Source organism: Mustelus asterias, chromosome 14 (genome assembly GCF_964213995.1).
Source record: "Mustelus asterias chromosome 14, sMusAst1.hap1.1, whole genome shotgun sequence".
Classification (NCBI taxonomy): Eukaryota; Metazoa; Chordata; class Chondrichthyes; order Carcharhiniformes; family Triakidae; genus Mustelus; species Mustelus asterias.
Genome location: NC_135814.1, coordinates 98,196,450 through 98,220,181, shown reverse-complemented (window position 1 = coordinate 98,220,181; position 23,732 = coordinate 98,196,450). Strand labels below are relative to the sequence as shown.

The following is a 23,732-nucleotide window of genomic DNA, read 5'->3' as shown; positions in this document are numbered from 1 at the left end:
TCCTCTTGAGTCAGTTGGTACGTGATCTCAGACTTTAGTATCTTTTTCCCGATGAATGTCCAGGGTGTATGGGGTCCTTGATTATGCTGGCTGCTTTTCCAAGGCAGTGGGAAGTGTAGACGGAGTCAATGGATGGGAGGCTGGTTTGCGTGATGGACTGGGCTATGTTCACGACACTTTGTAGTTTATTGCGGTCTGTAAGGGGGCATAGGTTGGCATGGAGCGGCTATTGTGGGTGGATGGTGGGCATGGTTTGGGGAGTGGGGGGATGTGGTAAGGAGTGAGGGCTGGAGGGCTTGATGTTTAACTAAACAATTAAAGTCCCAGTGAACCGAGGCAGTCTTTAGAAACATCCTCCCTCAGCAGCCCCCGTGGCCACCTCCGAGCTGCGCCTGGGAGTCCGACTCTGTTCCGTACTCACTCCGCCAACGTGAAGACCCTGCATTCAGCTGAGCTGCTGCCAAGGCAGGCGTGCCACAAAGCGTGAGATTTCCCATCTCACTCCACCCATCCCGGGATCGGAAATCCAAGCCATGGCCTTTCGTTTAAAGTCTAACTTCTCCTGGCATTAACCGGAGCCCCTCTTTCCCAGCTTTGCCATCAGGGGGAGGTGATGGCCTAGTGGTATTATCGCTAGACTATTAATCCAGAAACTTAACTAATATTCTGGGGATCCGGGTTCGAATCCCGCCACGGCAGATGGTGGAATTTGAATTCAATTTTTAAAAATCTGGAATTAAGAATCTACAGATGACCATGAAACCATTGTCGGAAAAACCCATCCGGTTCACCAATGTCCTTTAGTAACGGAAATCCTTACCTGGTTTGGCCTACATGTGACTTCAGAGCCACAGCAATGTGGTTGACTCTCAACTGCCCTTGGGCAACGAGGGATGGGCAATAAATACTGGCCAGCCAGTGACGCTCATGTCCTACGAATGAATAATAAAAATCACTCTTGTAAACAAAGTCCTCCTCACTCGACCTCTTCAGTTTAATCAAATACCCCATGGCCAGGTTCCCCTCTGATGAATCTAACTTTTCACAACCCAGGTTCCCTCGAGCATGGATTCCATCTCAATCAGCCCCTCGCTTGGTGGGTAACCCAAGAGCAGTTCCTTTCTCCTGCTTGCTTTAGCAGCATCGGTAGTGGGTCTACTTTCCCCCCAGTTGCTCGGTCTCACTAACTCCGACTGGCTGTAAGTTTGCACACAGCCAGTGCAGCTGTTTCCACCTTTGTGTCCAAATGTTAAAGCTCACACCTGCCTTTAATAAGTTTCAGTTATGGGTTTCTGTCTCCAAAAGCAGGCGACACGAGGTTTGCACCTGGACAGTCTTAGTATGAAATCACATGCTTCCAAGCAGAATTATTGGGAGGTAACATCCCCATTCTCAATGTTACCCTGAATTAAAAGAGACAGTGTAAAACATAACCTTCTTAGACAGCATAGTGGTCATAACAACAGTTATTCAAATTTCCAGCATCTGCTTTTGCCCTCCGGTGGTGCTGTTGAAAAGATTTACTCACCAGCCGGAATTAAGGAGCAGCAAAAGCTTAAAGTTTATTTATTAGTGTCACAAGTAGGCTTCTATTAACACTGCAATGAAGTTACTGTGAAAATCCCCCAGTCGCCACACTCCGGCACCTGCTTGGGTACACGGAGGAAGAATTTAGCATTGCCAATGCACCTAACCCATATGTCTTTCGGACTGTGGGAGGAAACCAGAGCACCCGGAGGAAACCCACGCAGACACGGGGAGAATGTGCAGACTCCACACAGACAGTGACCCTAACCGGGAATCAAACCCGGGTCCCTGGCACTGAGAGGCCATAGTGCTAACCACTGTGCCGCCTAGAGATGCCAGACTCTGGCGAGATGGTCCACAGGCCTCAGGACAGCGGTAATATGATGGTAGGATGTCTCCCCCGGTACCACAGTAGAAAACAGTACCACTGCAGGGAAGTCCATTGGCAACTTGTCGGACTACACACTTCAACCAGATGAAATCGAAGTTCTCAGCCGAGGGCTCAATTTCTGCCCCACCACCAAAATAGATCCCATCAGTCTCGCAGCCGACACAGAGGAATTCACCAGGTGAATAAGGCTGCGGGAGTTCTTCCACAAACCCCAAGAGGCCAACAGCGAACACAATGAGACAGCCAATGAACCGGAACAGCCGACAGAGAGATTCGCGCTGCAGCAACAGAAGAGGAAAGAGTCGAATTGGACTCCCCCGGAAGGCTGCTGCCCTCAACTCGATATGTATGCCCAAGCCGTCAGGAGGTGCGTCAATGCCAGATTTATCAGCCGCACTCACAAGACAGCTCCGAGCACAACGCAACGCCATCCGCGCTCTCAAGACCAACCGCAACATTGTCATCAAACCAGCAGACAAAGGAGGGGCCACCGTCATACTGAACAGAACAGATTACTGCAAAGAAGTGTACTGACAACTGAACAACGAGGAAAACTACAGACAGTAACCCGCAGATCCGACCAAAGAACACACCCGTCAACTCAACAGACTGATCAAGACCTTTGATCTGGACCTTCAGAGCACCCTCCATGCTCTCATCCCACGTACTCCCCGCATTGGAGATCTCTACTGCCTCCCAAAGATACACAAGGCCAACACACCCGGCCGTCCCATCGTATCGGGCAATGGGACCCTGTGCGAGAACCTCTCTGGCTACGTCGAGGGCATCCTGAAACCCATTGTACAAAGAACCCCCAGCTTTTGTCGCGACACTACGGACTTCCTACAGAAACTCAGCGCACATGGAGCAGTTGAACCAGGAGCACTCCTCGTCACAATGGATGTCTCGGCACTCTACACCAGCATCCCCCACAACGATGGCATTGCTGCAACTGCCTCAGTACTCAACACCGACAACTGCCAATCTCCAGTGCAATTTTACAACTCATCTGCTTCATCCTGGACCAAAATGTCTTCACCTTCAACAACTAGTTCCATCCCACCTTCAGACTCAACATGGACTACTCTCCGGAATCGGTTGCATTCTTGGACACACGCATCTCCATCAAGGGCGGTCACCTCAGCACTTCACTGTATCACAAGCCCACGGATGACCTCACGATGCTCCACCTCTCCAACTTCCACCCTAAACACGTTAAAGAAGCCAGCCCCTACAGACGAGCCCTCCGTATACACAAGATCTGCTCAGATGAGGAGGATCACAACAGACACCTCCAGACGCTGAAAGATGCCCTCATAGGAACAGGATATGGCGCTCGACTCATCAATCGACAGTTCCGACGCGCCACAGCGAAAAACCGCACCGACCTCCTCAAAAGACAAACACGGGACAGGGTGGACAGAGTACCCTTCGTCGTCCAGTACTTCCCCGGAGTGGAGAAGCTACGACATCTTCTCCGGAGCCTTCAACATGTCATCGATGAAGACGAACATCTCGCCAAGGCCATCCCTCCACCCCAACTTCTTGCCTTCAAACAACCTCAAACAGACCATTGTCCGCAGCAAACTACCCAGCTTTCGGGAGAACTGTGACTACGACATCACACAACCCTGCCAAAGCAACCTCTGCAAGACGTGCCGGATCATCAACACAGATGCCATCATCTCACGTGAGAACACCATCCACCAGGTACATGGTACGTACTCTTGCAACTCGGCCAACATTGTCTACCTGATACGCTGCAGGAAAGGATGTCCCGAGACATGGTACATTGGGGAGACAGTGCAGACGCTACGACAACGGATGAGTGAGCACCACTCGACAATCACCAGGCAGGAGTGTTCTCTTCGTGTTGGAGAACACTTCAGCAGTCACGGGCATTCAGCCTCTGATCTTCGGGTAAGCATTCTCCAAGGCGGCCTTCACGACACACGACAACGCAGAATCGCTGAGCAGAAACTGATAGCCAAGTTCCGCATACATGAGGACGGCCTCAACCGGAATCTTGGGTTCATGTCACACTATCTGTAACCCCCATGACTTGCCTGGGCTTGCAAAATCTCACTAACTGTCCTGGCTGGAGACAATACACATCTCTTTAACCTGAACTTAACCCTCTCCCCACTCACATTGTCTGTACCTTTAAGACTTGATTACCTGTAAAGACTCACATTCCAACCATTATTTTGTAAATTGAGTTTGTGTCTTTCTATGCCCTGTTTGTGGACAGAACTCCCACTCACCAGATGAAGGAGCAGCGCTCTGAAAGCTTGTGACTTGTGCTACCAAATAAACCTGTTGGACTTTAACCTGGTGTTGTGAGGCTTCTTACTTAGGATGTCTTTAGACCAGAGAATGTGAAGCAAAGGCGAAACCATTCAAGTGACATGTTGTAATAATCAAAAGACAGCCCAATCCATAATGGCAATGAGTTTTCAGAACGGATCCGGGAAAGTGTTCTGGAACAATATGTAACCATTAAGAGAATCGGCCCCGCGACATTTAGTGATGATAGCAAGAAATCATTCTGCAAACAATCTTAACACACCAGAGTTCGACATTAAACGCAAGAAGGGGGAAGATCAGATACAAACTATATGCAGTAAGGCAGATCTTCATAAAATCATTGAATCTCTACAGTGCAGAAGGAGGCCATTCAGCCCATCGAGCCTGTACCGACTACAATCCCATCCAGCCCCTATCCCCGTAACCCCATGCATTTAGCCTGCTAATTCCCCTAATCTATAGATCTTTGGACACAAAGGGACAATTTAACATGGCCAATCACCCTAACCCACACATCTTTGGAGTGTGGGAGGAAACCGGAGCACCCGGAGGAAACCCACGCAGACACGGGGAGAACGTGCAAACTTCACACAAACAGTGACCCAAGACTGGAATTCATAGAAATAGAAAGTCATAGAAACCCTACAGTACAGAAAGAGGCCATTCGGCCCATCGAGTCTGCACCGACCACAATCCCACCCAGGCCCTACCCCCATATCCCTACATATTTTACCCGCTAATCCCTCTAATCTACGCATCCCAGGACACTAAGGGACAATTTTAGCATGGCCAATCAACCTAACCCACACATCTTTGGACTGTGGGAGGAAACTGGAGCACCCGGAGGAAACCCACGCAGACACGAGGAGAATGTGCAAACTCCACACAGACAGTGACCCCAGCCGGGAATCAAACCCAGGTCCCTGGAGCTGTGAAGCAGCAGTGCTAACCACTGTGCTACCGTGCCGCCCTTATGAATCCATGGTGACTAGCTGTTATCCACTTGATCATCATTAAACAGGTAAAAGCAAAATACTGCGGATGCTGGAATCTGAAACAAAAACAGAAAATGCTGTAAAATTTCAGCATGTCTGAGAACGAATAAAGCCAACGTTTCTCCACAGATGCTGTCGGACGTGCTGAGATTTTCCAGCTTTTTTTGGCGTATTGTTAAACAGAATGGCAGCCACTCCAAGAACATTTGCAGATACTCAGAGAACTGTTCTCGCCGCTCATAAAGTATCCACAACTGAAAACAAAATGTCCTTTTACGATAGTTGGTCTGAACTCTATGAACAGGATGTGATGCTTCTGGATTATCGTGCTCCTCTCTTGGTTGCAGAAACTCTAGCAGCAGTAATGCAAGAAGACCGTGACCAAGTTCTGGTCCTGGATGTAGCCTGTGGAACAGGATTAGTTGCTCTACAGCTGCAGAGACTTGGATTTTGTAACTTCCATGGAGTGGATGGCAGTGAAGGAATGTTGGAATTAGCACGGTCTAAATCGGTGTACCAAACCCTCCAGAAATGTATTTTGGATACAGAGTCACTTCCAGCATCTTCAGGTATTTATGATGTTGTTGTGATTGTTGGGGCATTAAGTGAAGGGCAGGTTCCACATACCATTCTTCCTGAACTCCATCGAGTTACCAAGCCAGGGGGCTTTATATGCATGACCACCCGAACCAACTCCTCAAATCAACTCTACAAGGAATTGAACCCGGGTCTCTGGCGCTGTGAGACAGCAGCGCTAACCACTACATCACCATGCCACCCCATTGAAGATCGAGACTCAAACTGAACACATTAAACATCTCGGCAAGTGGAGGGTTTTCCATCGCCCTTAACATTTGTACCTCGTCAGTAGTGGAAAGGATTTGTGGAGTCAGCGGGTCAGTTACTGCATAATTCCCAGCCCCTGACCTGCTCTTGTGGTTGCAGTATTTATGTGGCTGGTCTGGTTAAGTTGCTGACCTCCCAGGATGTTGATGGTGGGGGAATTCAGCAACGGTAATGCCGTTGGAAGTCAAGGGGGAATGGTTAGACTCTGCTGCTAATGCTCATTATTTAGCACCAGTGTGGTGCAAATCTAATTAGCCACTTACCAGCTCAAGCCTGAATGTGCATGTGGGCAATGACTGCTTTGTTACCTAAGGAATTACAGATGGAACTGAACACTATACAGCTATCAGCAAACATCCTCATCTCTCTGACTTTATGAAGCAGCTGAAGATGGTTGGACCTAGAACACTGCCCTGAGGGATTCCTGCAGATAATTGGCCTCCTACAACCCCTACTATTTTCCTTTGTGCCAGGTAAGATTCCAGCCAGTGGAGTTTTCCCCAATTCCCATTAACGTCAATTTACCCACTAGCTGTGAAGCCAGTTGAATTTGTCATCAATTAGTTGGACAATCCATCCCTCAGCACACATAGACTACTCAGTGGAAGCTAATATGGCTCCGTTAAGGGCAAGTTATGTCTAACTTGGTTGAATTATTCGAGGATAAGGGTCAAAATTGGGTGCAATTTTCCTGTCCTGTCCGCCATGGGAATTGTAGCGGGCGGGACAGGAACATGCAGAGGTCCATTGACCCTGGGCGGGATTTTCAAGTCTTACGAGCGCGGCTGGAAAATCCCACCTTTTATCTACACAAACTTCCAGGAAACATACAATTCCAACAATTGTTAGCAAAAATAAGAGTGCATGGAATTGGAGGTAACCTTTTACCTTGGATTGGAAATAGGAGTTAAACTAGTGACAAAGGGTACATACTCTACTCATGGCCACGTGACAAGTAGGGTGTCTCACGAGTTCAGGAGTTCAACTTTTCACCATATCTATTAATGACTTGGATGAAGTGAGTTTCTAGAGGACACTAGGATGGACAAATGTGTATCTTCACACACATTTTCCTTTCTCTTTGGAAAAATAATGGAGGATAAGTTGGAAGAATGAGCTGGCTGATTCTTGATCCACATCACAAACACTCCTTCCATGGCCACAGCAATTTCATTGGCAGCACGGTGGCACAGTGGTCAGCACTGCTGCCTCACAGCGCTAGGGATCCGGGTTCAATTCTGGCCTCGGGTCACTTTGTGTGGAGTTTGCACATTCTCCCCGTGTCTGCACGGGTTTCCTCCGGGTGCTCCGGTTTCCTCCCACAGTACAAAAATATGCGGGTTATGTATGTGGCCATGATAAATGGGGGGTAAATATGTGGGGTTATGGGGAGAGGGCCGGGTGGGATTATTGTCGGTGCAGACTCAATGCGTGGAATGGCGTCCTTCTGTACTGTAGGGATTCTATAATTCTAAGTCCTAGAGCAGGACCTGAACCTGGAGTTTCTTGCTCAAAGGCAGGGCACTACCGACTGAGCCACACGCCCTCCTGCTGAAGCGTGAACACAGTATTGATAAATAGTTCAATTTGGGTAAACGTGAGGTCATCCATTTAAGATCCAAGAAAGACAGAAGCTTTTTTTTAAAAAAAAGAGACACGGTGGCACAGTGGATAGCACTGCTGCCTCACAGCACCAAGGACCCGGGTTCAATCCCAACCTTAAGTGACTATCTGTGTGCTCCAGTTTCCTCCCACAGTCCAAAGATGATGATATGGAGATGCCAGTGTTGGACTGGGGTAGGCACAGTGAGAAGTCTCACAACACCAGGTTAAAGTCCAACAGGTTTATTTGGAATCATGAGCTTTCGGAGCACTGCCCCTTCATCAGGTGAGTGGAGAGAGTTGGGTTCACAAACAGGGCATATATCGACACAGACTCAATAGCAAGATAATGGGTTGGAATGCAGTCGAGGGCATTCAGCCTCTGATCTTTGGGTAAGCGTTCTCCAAGGCGGCCTTCAAGACAGACGACAACGCAGAATCACCGAGCAGAAACTGATAGCCGAGTTCCGCTCACGAGGACAGCCTCAACTGGGATCTTTTGTTCACGTCACACTACCTGTAACCCCCACAACTTGCCTGGGCTTGCAAAATATCTTACTAACTGTCCTGGCTTGAGGCAATTCACACCTCTTTAACCCTCTCTTCACTCACATTGTCTGTACCTGTAAAGACTTGATTACCTGTTAAAACTCGCATTCCAACCATTATCTTGTTATTGAGTCTGTATCTATACATGACCTGTTTGTGAACCCAACTTTCCACTCACCTGATGAAGGGACAGCACTCCGAAAGCTCGTGCTATCAAATAAACCTGTTGGACGTTAACCTGGTGTTGTGAGACTTATACGGAGTCCAAAGATGTGCAGGCCAGGTGGATTAGCTATGCTAAATTTTGCCTTCCTGTCCCAAGATGTGTAGGTTAAGGGGGGTTAGCGGGGTAAATACGTGGGGTTACGGGGATGGAGCCTGGGATGCTCTATTCGAGAGTCAGTGTAGTTTTAATGGGCTGAATGGCCTCCTTCTGCACTGGACGGATTGAAAGATTTTAAATAGCGAGAAATAGGTGCTGTAGAGGTGTAAAGAGATTTGGTAGTCCAAATATAAAAACCAGGAAAAGTAGATAATTGCAAAAAAAAACAATCTAAAAGGCACATGGAATGCTGGCCTTTATCACAAGAGGGTTGGAATACAAAGGGTGGAAGCTACGCTTCAGTCGTAAAGTCTCGCTCTGATCTCATCTGGAGTACTACATTCAGTTTGGGGGCCCGCACTTCAAGGATATAATCGGTGGGGATGCAGCACAGATCCAGCAGAAATAAACCAGGGTGTAGTTACGAGGTACTGTTGCAGAAATTCAAGAAGTGATCTGATTAAGCTTTTAGAAAACTTAAAGGATTCGATAGAGGACATAAGGTGAAAGCAAAGTCGGATATGGACACCAAAAGCATGGACACAATCCTGAGTCCAGACTTAGGCTGTGCAACAGAAAAACGGTGTGACAGTGAGAAATTTTCAATAGACGGTGGGTTCTGAGGACAACTGGAGCAATCAAGAATGAGATAAAGGGGAAAACAGGAATTGGGGTACAGACCAGTCATGATCTAATGCAACGGTAGAGGTCCATTCCTATTCCTACCTCTCAGAGACCATGACAAACCACCACCGAGGGTGGCACAGTGTCACAGTGGTTAGCCTCACAACGTCAGGGACCTGGGTTCGATTCCCGGCTTGGGTCACTGTCTGTCTTTGTGGAGTCTGCAATTCTCCCTGTGTTTGCATAGGTTTCCTCCGGGTGCTCCGGTTTCCTCCCACTGTCCAAAAGGCGTGCTGGTTAGGTGCATTGGCCGTGCTAAATTGCCCCATAGTGTCCCCGAACAAGCGCTGGAGTGTGGCAACTAGGGGATTTTCACAGTAACTTCATTGCAGCGTTAATGCAAGCCTACTTGTGGCACTGATAAATAAACTTTAAAATCAAGTTTAAACTTTAAAGACATTAACAAACCACCATTTAACCTCTGCACTGTAATGCAATTAGTACTGATATTTTAGGAAGTTTATCAGATTTGAATTCTTTGAATATGCAGACTGGCATTGGTCAGATGCAATGCTATCTCGGGGTAGCACCATCCCGCTGGATTAGGGGACAGCTGGGGACAATGACCTCACAGGGAATAGAAAATATTCCCCACCTTTGGGACACCGTAAGGATTCAAATGACTGACCTCCAGACGCTCGAGTGAATCAGGTTTATTAATTTCCAAAATAAGAAATTCCAAACAGGTATGAACAGGGTTAGAGCCGATAATGTGCATTTTGCCACCTCAAAGCAACCAACGTTCTTTCCCACCCTCTCCAATGGGTAGCCCAGCCACCAGCAGTATTCAGACTAAACATGCTGGCAATCTGCAGCGTCTGAAAAGCAAGTGTTCTGGGTGATCTTTCAGACACTGGCAACCACTCCACCCCCCCGCCCCTCCCACTGCAATCCCCTAATTTTAAATTGCCAGCATTCACCTTTCTGTCCCTCTCCCCTTTCCTACATTGACAGAAGGATCAAAGTATCCCCTTGCTGGGTTTCCCAGCAGTCAGGTCGGAAATGCATCAGCGGCTTTTCCTCATGAAGGTCCCTTGTGGAACAATTCACTCCACCACAGTGTATAGAATCATAGAATCCCTGCAGTGCAGAAGGAGGCCATTCAGCCCATCGAGTCTGCACCGACCACAATCCCATCCAGGTCTTATTTCCGTAACCCGACATATTTACCCTGCTAATCCCCCTGACACTAGGGTCAATCTATCATGGCCAATCCTAACCCGCATATCTTTGGACTGTGGGAGGAAATCAGAACACCCGGAGGAAATCCATACAGACAGGCAGCACAGTGGTTAGCACTGCTGCCACACAGTACTAGGGACCCAGGTTCGATTCCCAGCTTGGGTGACTGGCTGTGTGGAGTCTGCATGTTCTCCCCATGTCTGTGTGGGTTTCCTCCGGGTGCTCCAGTTTCCTCCCACACTCCAAAGATGTGCGGGTTAGGTGGATTGGCCGTGCTAAATTGCCCCTTAGTGTCAGGGCGACTAGCTAGGGTAAGTGCATGGGGTAATGGGGAAAGGGCCTGGGTGGGTGGTCAGTGCAGACTCGATGGGCTAAATGGCTCCCTTCTGCACTGTAGGGATTTTATGATTCTAACATGCAGACTCTGCACAGACAGTGACCCGAGGCCGGAATTGAACCCGGGTCCCTGGCGCCGTGAGGCAGCAGTGCGAGCCACAGTGCCACCGTGCTGCCCCTAGAGTTTGTTCTGACCAGGATCTAATTTCTTTCTGCGCATCCCTCCCCACCTTCCCCTCCCATTTGTTCTTCGGCTTGGTGCTTGGAGCACCCTAATCGAGTTGTGATGAATGACAGCGATGGGGGGGGGGGGGAAAAAGAAAATCATATTGTTCGTAACCACGCAGGACGACAACTTGGGATATAAAACTGTAATGGCCATTGGTAATTACGTTTCTGTCCTGCAGTGGCTGTCAGTGTTACCAGGATGTTGAGCAGTGTCCAGAATGTTAAAAGAAATTACATACTGCGGTCCGAAGAACGGATGGAGATTTTTTTTTCAAAAATGGGAAACAAATACTTCACAAAGCGTTCAAAAGGCAGCATAGTGGGATAACCAGCGCAATTCTGCATCCATCCTTGGGAATACTGCGCCATTACGTTACCAAGGATGCAAAAGGTTTTGTCTGCATCAGAAAACACACACACACACAACCAACATTTTCCAGAGATGTTCAAGGCTGGTTGGCAAAATAGTTTTGAGAAATAAAATGCAGAGTTGGAACTTAATTGTGTCAATGCATTGTCGTCACCACAAAAAAAATGAGGGCCCATTTTCCTTAAAAGTGAGCTTTATCCTGCTGAATTGACACAAGACCATAAGATATAGGAGCAGAATTAGGCCATTCGGCCCATCGTGTTTGCTGCACCATTCAATCATGGCTGATATGATTCTCATCCCCATATGAGGTACTTGCACACACCCCCAGTGTCATAATGTCACACCATTGGGGAAAAAAAACTATACATAAAACATCAGCTTCCAAGTTTGCCTCTCAATTACGCCCTTCAATATTTTTCTTTGCCCTTCTATGAAGATTTTAGCTCCACTGTCTTCACCGCTGGCAGTCGTTTCCCCAGTACCTGCCGCACTCAGGTACAAGCTTCAACATCGCTAGTAAGCTGCAGCTGAGTTAGGACAGTCCCCATCTGATACGCACCAACCACACCCTCCACCATCCCTGGCAGCGGTTGTGGGTTTGCAGCAAGGAGGGGAAATCCTGCCCATTATCCCCTCCCCTCCTTGCTCCAGCCAAGGGCTTAGTGGCCATTTTAAAGCGCTTACCAACAAAGGGCAATGACAGAAGTGCAGATACCTCCCTCCCTTCATAACAGTCAACATTATGGGGCAAAAGTTCAGATAAATACAACTCTTCCGTAAAGAAGCAAAGCAAAAAACATTTCATTCAGAATTTATCTTGGTAATACTGATTTAGTAAAAGACTAATATTTCAGCTCTTTACGGTTTTATTTTCCTCTCTCTTCTTTCCATTAACTACTCTGTATTAGTAGCAGAGCCTGGGATATTACAAAATTGGCCATCGCCACAACCACTCCATCCTTGTTACAAAAAAGTTCAATTATAAAGTTTTTTTCTTTAAAACTATCTTTTATAAAAAAAAGTTCTTGCATTAGTTACAAACCATAATTTGCAAGTATATATTATTCTACCATTACTTTATATATATATTACATCAAAAAAATATGCATATATTATTTTTTTAAAGTCACACATAGGATATAGAAATTCTACTCGAATCGCAGCAGGTATCGACCAAGATTTCATGAGAGTTGATCGGACTGAGTTATGGCAGCAGCATCCAAGCAGTTTGGTTGAGGGTGCAGTAGTTGGCATCCCTTCTCTGCCACCTGCACTTCCCTCTCCACAGTTCACCCTCCACCCGTAGTAGTATATTAATTCTGGCTGCACATGGGGTTGTCAGTTCTCCAGATTTGCCCTGAAGTTACTAGGAATTAAGTTTTTAAAAATTTTATTTATTAGTGTCACAAGTTAGGCTTACATTAACACTGCAATGAAGTTACTGTGAAAATCCCCTAGTCGCCACACTCTGGCGCCTGTTCAGGCACACTGAGGGAGAATTTAGCACGGCCAATGCACCCTAACCAGCACGTCTTTCAGACTGTGGGAGGAAACCGGAGCACCCGGAGGAAACCCATGCAAACACAGGGAGGGCGTGCAGACTCTGTACAGACAGTGACCCAAGCTGGGAATCGAACCCGGGTCCCTGGCGCGGTGAGGCAGCAGTGCTAACCACTACGCCACCCTAAAGCTGGCCACCACCAAGAGCAATAGCCCAGGAGAAAAGGGGTTTCAAAATGTCTGCTCTCTAAACTTTTCTTAGAAAGATCTGCCTATTAATTGAGAGAGTATTGCAGACGGGAAGAATGGCTGTTTGGCTGGATAACGCATGTTATGAAACCTCCAGAATAATGTCCAACTAGAGTTGGCAACTCTAGCTGTGTACCTTTCCTATCCACAGGCTCCAATGTCAAGTGACCTCACAAACAATAACCTTAGAATAGATGGCAGTAGCCATTTTGGTGCAACAACCAAAGATATCGATTGGATTTGCTCCATTTCATGGTTACGCAGCCTTCTCGTAACTCTATTAAACTCTCCTCATACGCTTTCTCCAGCACGGGAACATCTACCACTGGGAAACTGCGATAAATATTCCAGGGGACTTTAAAATATCAAACGTAACAGAGGAGCGTCTGGACCATTTGGACCATGTTGAAAGATATTTTGGTACTAAAGGAGGGTTTCACATATACCTTTGAGTATTTTTTTACACACACACACACTTACACCCCCCCCCCCACAACCACTTGAGAAGGCAAACAGATCAATTGCTTTATCAACACCAGTGATATCCATCCACTGACTAGGAAAAGTTGGCTCTAAACATGAGGAGCTTGCCCAGATTGTTTTCTACCAAAATAACGGCTGAAAATTGAGGGTAAGTTTAAATGGCAACTAGTCTATGAGCTGGGCACAGTGAGACCAGATATACATCAGGAATGAACCAGCTCAATGAATATATTGGGCTCGTGCGTTGTTGAAGGATGTTGTGTTTGTGAAAGGACAGAGGATTATTAACCCACAACATCCCTGAAGTAAAACTCAGCCACACTAACTACGAGGGACAAGATTCAGTCATTTCTTTCCATTTGGTTCTTGGATCATCGTTTGTGGACTTTGTGATCACTTTGTGTGATCTCTCATTTCGGCACCTGTTGGATTGTTTTTCTGGTGTGCACCAGTAGGCCAATGAGCACGCACCAGGATTCAGTAAGGTCAGTATTACAACACCTGCACTGGTCCATAGTCTATCCATGGACAAGTAGGAGATGGCTTCAAACACCCGTGAACCAACATACATGCGCATACACACACACAAAGCCAGGCCATCATGCCTGAAAAAGGGATCCAGCACCTTATCGTTGCAACAAAGGAAATTTAAAAGATTACCCAAGGCTCACTCTCGTGCATCTTTTAACTTACTTGACCAGCCCAGAAGCAATGTTTCAACACTCAAAAATTCTAGATATTGTTCAAATACCTGTGCACATTAGTGGCTGCCTCTGGGTTGACGCAACACACAAGGAGTCTATTCAGCCTATTGTGCCTGTGTAGGGTCTTTGAGAGAGCTGCCTAATTTGTCCCACTCTCCCAGCTATTTCCTCATGGCACTGCAATGTTCAATCATTCAATTTATCCAATTACTGCGTCTACCAGCCTTCCAGATCAAGAAAACATGCTGATAATAGTCATCCTTATAAAATCTGTATTATAATGCCATTTATACATTGTAGGATACTTGGGACAACGGACCTGTCCGGTTTGGCGCAAGAGGCGGTACAGTTGGTGCCCGAATGTTTAGTGTTATGTCTAGCCAAGCATTACAGCGTCTGGCCTAACGGAGGTAGACGGGATGTGTAAACCAATACAAAATCTGCACCTTGTACCCTGCACCTTTTCACGCATGCTTACTCGTGTAAAATTAAGGAGCATCTACAAAATGCCAAGCAAGAAACATCATTGCAGCAGCTTCCTGTGGCGTGAACCAACTGGATTCCAAGGCTAAGCGGAAAGAGTTTCCAACTTGCGGTGGTTAGCCAACACAATAAGGAAACATTGATGACGGAAGTATTTGGGATAAGGAAAGGGTCATAGTGACTAAAACAGAGATGTCCTTAAATGTTTTGGGGGTAATTGCTGCATAACATATAAGTAACAGGCCGGGTCACAAAGTGCAGGTACCATTCAGCTCACACAATAAGCAAACTAGGGCCGCAAGAGGGTAAGCAAGTTAGCACTCCAGCATTCTGCTTAGAATCACTGGATCCCAAAATCCAGACTGCACTCAAGATTTTGGAAAAATCAGGGAGTTAAATCTGCAGTAAAAGAGATTAGAGGGAGGCAGGCTTTCAATCAGGAACAGGTGCATCGGGGCGGTCGGTATATTGTGCACACATTGCAAACGTCACACATTTTGGCTTAAGAATAACTAAGTCCGTGAAACTTGGCTGTGTTAACAGCACATTAAGGATGTTATATGGTCTGCAGGACTTGGTGCCTTGTCTTTCTTATTGTTGGTATTGTGCAGTGAGAGAAATAACATTAATAAGTCAATAGTACAGGTCAACAAATGTCCGGCACCCCGATTGGAAAACATTTGAGGGTAACATAGGAGGTGGTGGGAGCAGGTATGATAGTGGCATTTCAGAGACATCTAGACGAATACATGAATAGGACGGGAATGGAAGGATACAGACTCCGTAAGTGCATCAGGATCGGCACAGGCTTGGAGGGCCGAAGGGCCTGTTCCTGTGCTGTACTGTTCTTTCTTTGAAATGAAGGTGATGTAACAGGAGGAACTCTGGGGAGAAAGTTGTTGTGGAGGCAGTAGAGAACAGGGCAAAGTGATTTTGAAACAGTAGTAAGCACAGATTCTGAAGGCTCACAGTTAGATGTGAAAAGGTCATTAGGGTAGACTGCAGATTTTCATCTCAGTGTAATGAAGAAAAGCTACTCTAACCAAACCCAAGACAATGCATCATACTTGCCAATTCCAAGTGTTAAAATGAGAAGCATTTTAAGATGTATGGTTAAGATTCAGAAATCCAATTTTGCCATTAAGGTTGCGAACTGTCCAGGATTGGCCTGGAGTCTCCAGGAATCGAACTGCAGTCTGCAACCTTGGAGAAAAATCATCGGGACATTAAAAAAAGATTGTTTCCTTGTCATTTTCTTTGAACATTTCAATTTAGCAGATATAGAAATATTTGAAAATGGGAAATAAAGACAGTTTAGTCGATAGCTAAGCATCATCCAATGGGGGAAGGGTAATCAGTCCTTTTGCTTTCCAATTGGTGTAGGAAGGCCATGGATAGTCACATGTTGCGGGCAAGTCATGTGATGAAATCTCCAGGAATAGATGTCATCGCCGTTGGCAACCCTATTTGGCATTGGCTTGTAAATTGTAGCATAATCAGCCAGTGAAGATTGGAAAAGACACAAGATTATTTCCCCCATCACCTTATTCTGATAAAGGCATGCTTGGATGTTTACAGAGCCATGATGTGAACCTGAAGGTCCTAGGTTAGATTCCCAGTCTGTGCTGTTTCTCATTCAGGGTTTTCAATCCTCCAGGATGTTTTCTAAGCAGCCGATGGGAAAGGGCATTCAATACAGTTTCTTTAAAAAAAAATCTTTCAACACTTATTACTAATAAAAATATTGGAAAAAGTGCAGTTTGACTTACAGTCAGGAAATATCCAGTTAGATAAAGCGGAGAGTTTTTGCTTTCCAAGTGGTGTGGCTAGGTAATACACCATGAGATCAGCTAGGCATGCTGGGTGACCAATGGAGGGAGTATGGGGGTGGTTCAGTTGGAGGTCATGTGGTGACACCTCCAGAAATACGTACAGAGTTGGAAACCCTGTTTGCATGGGTGCACATTGGTTAACCACGGCATCCTTTGTGCGGATGAACAGGCAAGACTATCTGCCCCCAGTTGCTACTGGTAATTTGTACTGTTTATTAAAGGGTAGTGATGTGTACACTGATTGACACCGGAATTGGGAGCTTCACTGCAGTATCCCCATGGGCAACTACTCAGTGTTAAGATTCTATGAAATACTCATGCAGTCAGGCGAAGTACTGGACCCATGACAAAAAAAACACTGACCTCTTGGGAAAGTCCTCTTCCTAGGAAGAGTCTGGGAAAACTGACTACAAGCCATTTAATTTTAGAACCTAGAAGGTGCCAATGAAACATGTTTCATAGAAGCATTTCACAGAATCCTTACAGTGCAAGAGGCAGCCATTCAGCCCATCAAGTCTACACCAACCCTGTGAAAGAACACCCCACCCTCCACCCTATTCTTGTAGCTCCATGCATTACCACTATCAATCCACCCTAACCTACACATCTTTGGACACCAAGGGGCAATTTAGCATGGCCAGTCCACCTAACCTGCACATCATTGGACTTTCCACAAATGCCTCACGTCACCGTTCCAGCCTGCTGCTCGTGAAGGGAGGAGATACAAAAGGGAGATTTTGAACCAAACTAAAAATGACAAGTATTCTAACTTCATGCGCACAATCCACCTTATGCAAAAACATTTGTTACAACATTTTAAAATGGTGGCACGTCTTTCATGCAGCCAGCCTAAAATCTCTCACCGATAAGGTTTGAACATAGTGCACCATTCACATGGTAGGGAACAAGATATACCCTGGATCCTATCAGTAGAATGTTGCTGCAGATTTTATTTGTTAACAAATCTGTTCACTTCCTCACTTTCATATACAACGGATCTAAAAATAATCCATTACGTTACAAGGATCAACACAGACACTAAAGGATTAACCCTCCTGCGAGTTATGCCCACTGGGGTCCTATGTTAGGACAAAGGTATGGACAACATTAAAGGGTGTAGATACGCAGAAGGACCTGGGTGTGCAAGTCCACAGATCCTTGAAGGTGACGTCACAGGTAGCGAAGGGAGTGAATAAGGCATATGGCATGCTTGCCTTTATAGGACGGGGCATAGAGTATAAAAGTTGGGGTCTGATGTTGCAGTTGTATAGAACGTTGGTTCGGCCGCATTTGGAATACTGCGCCCAGTTCTGGTCGCCACACTACCAGAAGGACGTGGAGGCTTTAGAGAGAGTGCAGAGGAGGTTTACCAGGATGTTGCCTGGTATGGAAGGGCTTAGTTATGAGGAGAGATTGGGTAAACTGGGGTTGTTCTCACTGGAAAGACGGAGGATGAGGGGTGACCTAATAGAGGTGTATAAAATTATGAAAGGCATAGATTGGGTGAACGGTGGAAAGCTTTTTCCCAGGTCGGTGGTGACGTTCACGAGGGGTCATAGGTTCAAGGTAAGGGGAGGGGGGGGGAGGTTTAACATGGATATCAGAAGGATGTATTTTACACAGAGGGTGGTGGGGGCCTGGAATGCGCTGCCGGGCAAGGAGGTGGAGGCGGACACACTGGGAACGTTTAAGACATCCAGATAGCGACATGAATGGAGTGGGAATGGAGGGATACAAAAGAATGGTCTAGCGCAGGCTTAGAGGGCCGAAGGGCCTGTTCCTGTGCTGTATTGTTCTTTATTAATGACATACTAGCCCCTACCAGGCCAGCATGGAAGGAAGGAAGGCTGCTAGGTGCATAAGATGTTGACTCAGCTTACACTATCATATTGGAAGGAAGAGAGAAGAACAGAGAAAATCCCCTTTACACCGTTCAAACTCCGAGCACAGACACATCAATCTCTCCAGTTGTTCTCAGCCTCTCCACCTGCCCCACTTCCTTTAAGGTGCTCCTTAAAACCTCTCAGCTGGTCTAAAATCTCACCTGGCTCTGTATCAAATTTTGTCTGATATTGTTACTGGGAAATTTTACTACGCTAAAGGCGTATAAACACATCGGCCGGCACCACAATATTCGCGGAAACCTCAAAAAAAAGATGCTGAAAGAGCAAGTGATGGTGAACAAATCCATGGAGGCTTCATTTAAGCAGAATCCAACGTGATAACAGAGCCCAAACCTCACCCACCTACACAAAAAACAGGTGTTGAATTGGCCAAGCAGAGCCAAATTATCAGGCATTTCCAGTTACCCACAAATAACTGGGGAAATTGTCCTGAGATTTCAGCATTTCCTTTTTGACGTGTAGCCCCATCACAGGCTGTTTGTCAAACTCAGCAGAAATACGTCAAGTGCCACACGTCAACTGTTCCCATTTCACCTCATGCTGCTGGGAGTCGGTCCTCCCATTCCCGCCAATTAAGCGGGAAAGCTCGGGAGTAGTCCCGTCTCCACACCCTCAGTTGTTTAGTATATTAAATCCGGCTTTAGTTTGCCTGCTTCGACCAAAACTGTTGGCACTTGTTAGTCTACATGCCACATAGGATGCTCAGTGGTAGAGGGTGGAGGAAGGACAACTATCAAGTCTGGATACTATCCTACTCAGATGTGTCAACTAGTTCCTTACACAACAGTGGTCATTCTCAAGTGACAGCAACCTGCACTGGTTTTTGTCTAAGAGCACTGCATTTCTGCAACTCCTGTTCTTCAACCTAATATTGGGTCAACCTCAGGGAACCTAATGTTCATTCATTCAGCAGGGCTGCAAAGTGCATCACCTCCAATTCAGCCACGCTATGCTGTACTAATATCCCGGTTGTACATTAATCGCAATTAATGAAGTAAATCAGTGTATTCTCCCCATTACACTGTGTATACCCTTCTTGTTTCATAGAGTTCAATAGAGTGTCATAGAAGCCCTACAGTGCAGGAGGAGGCCATTTGGCCCATCGAGCCTGCACCGATAACAATCCCACCCAGACCCTATCCCCGTAACCCCACATATTAACCTCCTCCCCCCCGCCCCAAACTAGGGTCAATCTAGCATGGCCAATCAATGTAACCCGCACATCTTTGGGCTGTGGGAAGAAACCGGAGCACCCGGAGGAATCCCACGCAGACAAGGGGAGAACGTGCAAACTCCACACAAGCCGGGGATCGAACCCAGGTCCCTGGCGCTGTGAGGCAGCAGTATAAACCATTGTGCCACCCCATTGCTACCTTTGAAGATGTCAGCTTAATTAGTCGACGGAAATTTCTACGGGCGACAGCTTTATCCACAGACCAGGAGAAAATGAAATCTTCCCAATTGACAACCTTCATTGTAGCTGACTCCACCTTTTGCTTCCCTTGAGTGCGTCAGTCAGCATCTACCTGCTCGCCGCCTTCACAAGTGAAACACCCCAGCTGGATTTGTACACCCAGAAACAAATAGGACAACCCCCATTTCTAGTTGGCAAATGTGCTCTGGACAATCTCCGCTCACCGTGGCGTCAGGAGGGTAGATACACTTCACTCCCTCCTTAATCAAATGGTTGTTTTCTGGACTCTGCTGAAGAGCTGTCTCACAGGGAATTACACCTCAAAAAGGAAGGGAAAGTTGTTGGTACTTCACTTTGAAAGTACCATTTTCCCTCCCGCACAGACTTGCCATTTTACAGTAGCTGATTTACGCATGCAAATCTTCACTGCTTCTCCCTCACGTTTTAAAGTAACAATGAAGATTTAAAATGTATAAACTTCCACAAAGTAATTTCATAAGATTTCCTGTTTAGTTTAAAGATGGAGAGAGAGCATTTCAACTTTGACTTGGTCTCACTGGGCCTGTTGCTTGTTGTTTAAACACTGCTGTTGCTGTTTTCTGCGTCTTTCTTGTTTATTTTATAAAAAGTTAAGCACCATAAAGCCCATGCACTGTACAACCTAACCTGGGCAAACTGGGCCGGGAAGGTGGGGAAGGAACAGTTAGAGCCAGCAATAAAACTCAAGCCTAGTTTCAACAGTTTATTACCAGGGCCTTTGGTTATACGATGAACGAACAACTCAAATTTGTTTTTTTTTTGATTAAACGGGATTTAGATATTTTTACTTTTAAAACCTACACTTTGATGACTTTGCTCTACCAATCTGCCTGTACCGTATCACTCCCCGAAGATCGCAACTACCTCATGCCCCATCCGGGTGAAAGCCCAGATGCTGTTCATTTTACTGGCTGAAAAAAAAGTAGGAAATTCACTCGCACAGCGATGGAAGAAAATGAAAATAAATCAAAACGCTTATATTCAGGGGGGGGGGGGGGAGAGGAGAGAAGAATAATTGTAAGCAGCGTTAAAAATTGGTTCCTCTTAGTGAAGTAAGACAAACAAGTTAGAGTAACCATAAAGAGGTTTACTTCTACCATCTGTCGTGGCTGTACCAACTGTGGGACTACACAGTCTGATGGAGCAGCAAAAAGTCTCACGACAACCAGGTTAAAGTCCAGCAGTCTGAAAGAAGTCACGTTTCCATGGTAAACTGTCATTGAGAGGTTTCAGTTGAAACAGAAGTTGATAGATTTCTTTCAAGATTATGAAAGAGTTTGATGTGTGGGGATGGTTCATAACTGGGGGCCATTAACTCAAGAGAGCAACTAACAGATTCAGCGGGGAACTGAGGAGAACATTTTTCACCCAAAAGAGGTAGAATTTGGAACCCCCTATCTTTGTTTGAGATGTCTAGCATAGATGCAAAAGGGGAGGTTAGATATGTAGATGTGAGAGGTAGGAACGAAGAATATTTTGTTCAGGTGAACTGAAACAGGGTAGGAGGATGGATAAACACCAGCACAGATCTGTTGGGCCAAATGGCCTGTTTATGTACTGCAAAATCCTACATACTTTGCTGACAAGCGGTCACCCCCCGTGATTAGGGTCATGTATCTGCCCAGAGAATGGGGCAGCGTCACAAATTAAGATTGCAATTTGATGACTGGCAGGGGCCCCTGAGTGAATACTTATAACAGCTGAGTGACCCAGGTGTGGAGTTGGACAACCCTCAGACACCCCATCGTGCTCACAGCCCTACCCACCAAGTACCCCAACCCCTCCCCTTCCCTCCCCCAAACCTAGCCCCCAGTAACTTATTCAGATCAGCCGAGAACAGAAGAAAAATTCAAACATTAAAAACACTGCAATTTAAAACCCAATAGTTTCTTTGGGACGTGTGCTCCTGCACTGTAGACTGGCAGTGCAGTTTTAATTCAGGCTTATTACCCAGTAAGAGCCCTACATCTGAGGTAATACTGTCATCTTCAAGATGATAAATCTGAACTGACGGACACATCAACATAACGCCTTCAACTTGAATTCGGTTTTCCTCTCTGCAGATGCTGCTTGGCTTGCTGAGTATTTCTAGTATTTCAGATTTCCAGCACTTTCCTTTCGGACCATTGGTGTTGGCTAGCTTACAACTGAGACACGCATGTGTAGGTAGGTGTACATCATAATTCAGTTGCATAGACCCCAAGTTCAAAATTCCAACCCCGAACACCTCCACTTATCTACCCTCCTTTACTACTCTCCTAGAAAACTAACTCTTTGACCAAGCTTTTTGGTTACCTGTCCTAATATTGCAGGTGGCTCAGTGTCGAATTTGGTTTGAAAATGGCCCAGTGAAGCGCCAAGACACCAAAGGTGCTAAGTAAATGCAGGTTGTTGTCTTATACCTGCCCAGCCTACTGGGTAATGATGTAGATAATGCCAAACATTGAGGTGGAAAAGAATATTTACTGGGATGGATGAGGGGACAGGTGGGCTGGGGGGGGGGGGGGGGGGTTAAAAGAGAAACTGACTTCAACCTTAAAGCCTGCATCGCAGAATTATCTACGAATGCTTGCAGGTTAAGTCCATCCCACAGCTAAAAGAAATCTTCACACACGGAGAGCTTTGATGTTTGTTAAACTTGCACAGTGCACATGGTCAGTAATTTGCCCCTATTCTGACGCCATTTCATTCTACCACTGCTGCCATTGTCCCAACCTACCTGCAGAGTCCATGCGACATGATTTCAATTTGTTTTGGATGTTATTTCTTAAAATTAGAACAAATTAAAATAAAAGCTTGAGGAACTTCTCAGTTATAGGCCTACACAGTAAGCATAAAAAAACCTCCACACTGCAAGTTGCGTCCTGCTGTGTCAGTGTAGTGTCAAAACATTTTCTTTCCCTTCTCCTAAAAGGCATTGAAGCCAGGCGGACAACATTTAATGTTAATCTCTTAAGTGTGCTCTTCAGTGCCAAGAGCTGCGACTTGGTATTCAGCCGTCGAAGGATTCAGTCGCCCCAACTGGAAGACGGTCTCTGCTGGTGCAATACATGCCGATGAGATCAAGTCTCCCATCTAGGAGAGGATGGCATTAGAACGACTAATTCCTATCAAATTGCCAGCACTGAGTGATCGCCTTATAGCAGCTTTGCTCATGTCTTTGTATTTGTCCTCACACAACCTGGAGATTGCCTGGTGGAGGAAAAGAAAGAAAAGGAATTATTGTCCGGTCCTTAGTTCTTCTTAACTTCACTTACTGCTCTCCCCTATCTGCCAATCTATATTTTTAAGCCCCCTTCTTTCTCCATATCGCCTCATGCCATGCAATATCCATCACCCAAGAGTTAACATAGCCACGAACAAACATTGCCATTGGAATAATTTGTTGCTCAATGGTCTACTTAGTAGTTGCTTGGAGATCCAGTTAATGGAAATGTCCCCTCGACTCCCACCTTTGGAGAACGGGAAATTCCGAATAGAATTGTAGTACCCAACGCGACAGTTTAGAGAATGTTGCAAGACAACTTCTCCTGCTCCCCACCCCCCCCTCATTCCCACCCTTCCTGGAGGCATCATTTCCAAGCCAGATGCTTTTCAATAGCAAGTAGGCCCCTCTGGTGGAAGATTAAGGCACTGACTCATCACATGTTAGCTTGCAGAAAGTAAATCATTAAAATTAAAGATTCACCCTTTGCAAAAATTGGTTGACATTTTAAAAAAGTTGTGTGGATGGGGGAGAGGAGAGAAAGGAGGGAATAAAAAGCACTACAAGGGAGAACACT

The 23,732-nt window shown here is 46.1% G+C and overlaps 1 protein-coding gene and 1 pseudogene across 2 annotated transcripts in view; one reads left to right on the top strand and one right to left on the bottom strand.

Moving 5' to 3' along the window:
* Window positions 1-5,209: 5,209 nt before the first annotated feature.
* On the top strand, window positions 5,210-23,010 carry LOC144503423 (methyltransferase-like protein 27 pseudogene; annotated as a pseudogene). Its single transcript, XR_013499476.1, has 3 exons — window positions 5,210-5,246; window positions 5,404-5,960; window positions 22,865-23,010. The product of XR_013499476.1 is annotated as a methyltransferase-like protein 27 pseudogene (transcript).
* ccnyl1 (cyclin Y-like 1) overlaps window positions 19,689-23,732 on the bottom strand; it is a 73,723-nt gene continuing 69,679 nt past the window's right edge. Inside the window, exon 10 of the mRNA XM_078228931.1 lies at window positions 19,689-23,142. Within this exon, the coding sequence (XP_078085057.1) occupies window positions 23,026-23,142 (117 nt within the window). The 3' untranslated portion in view covers window positions 19,689-23,025. The remainder of the gene's footprint in view (window positions 23,143-23,732) is intronic.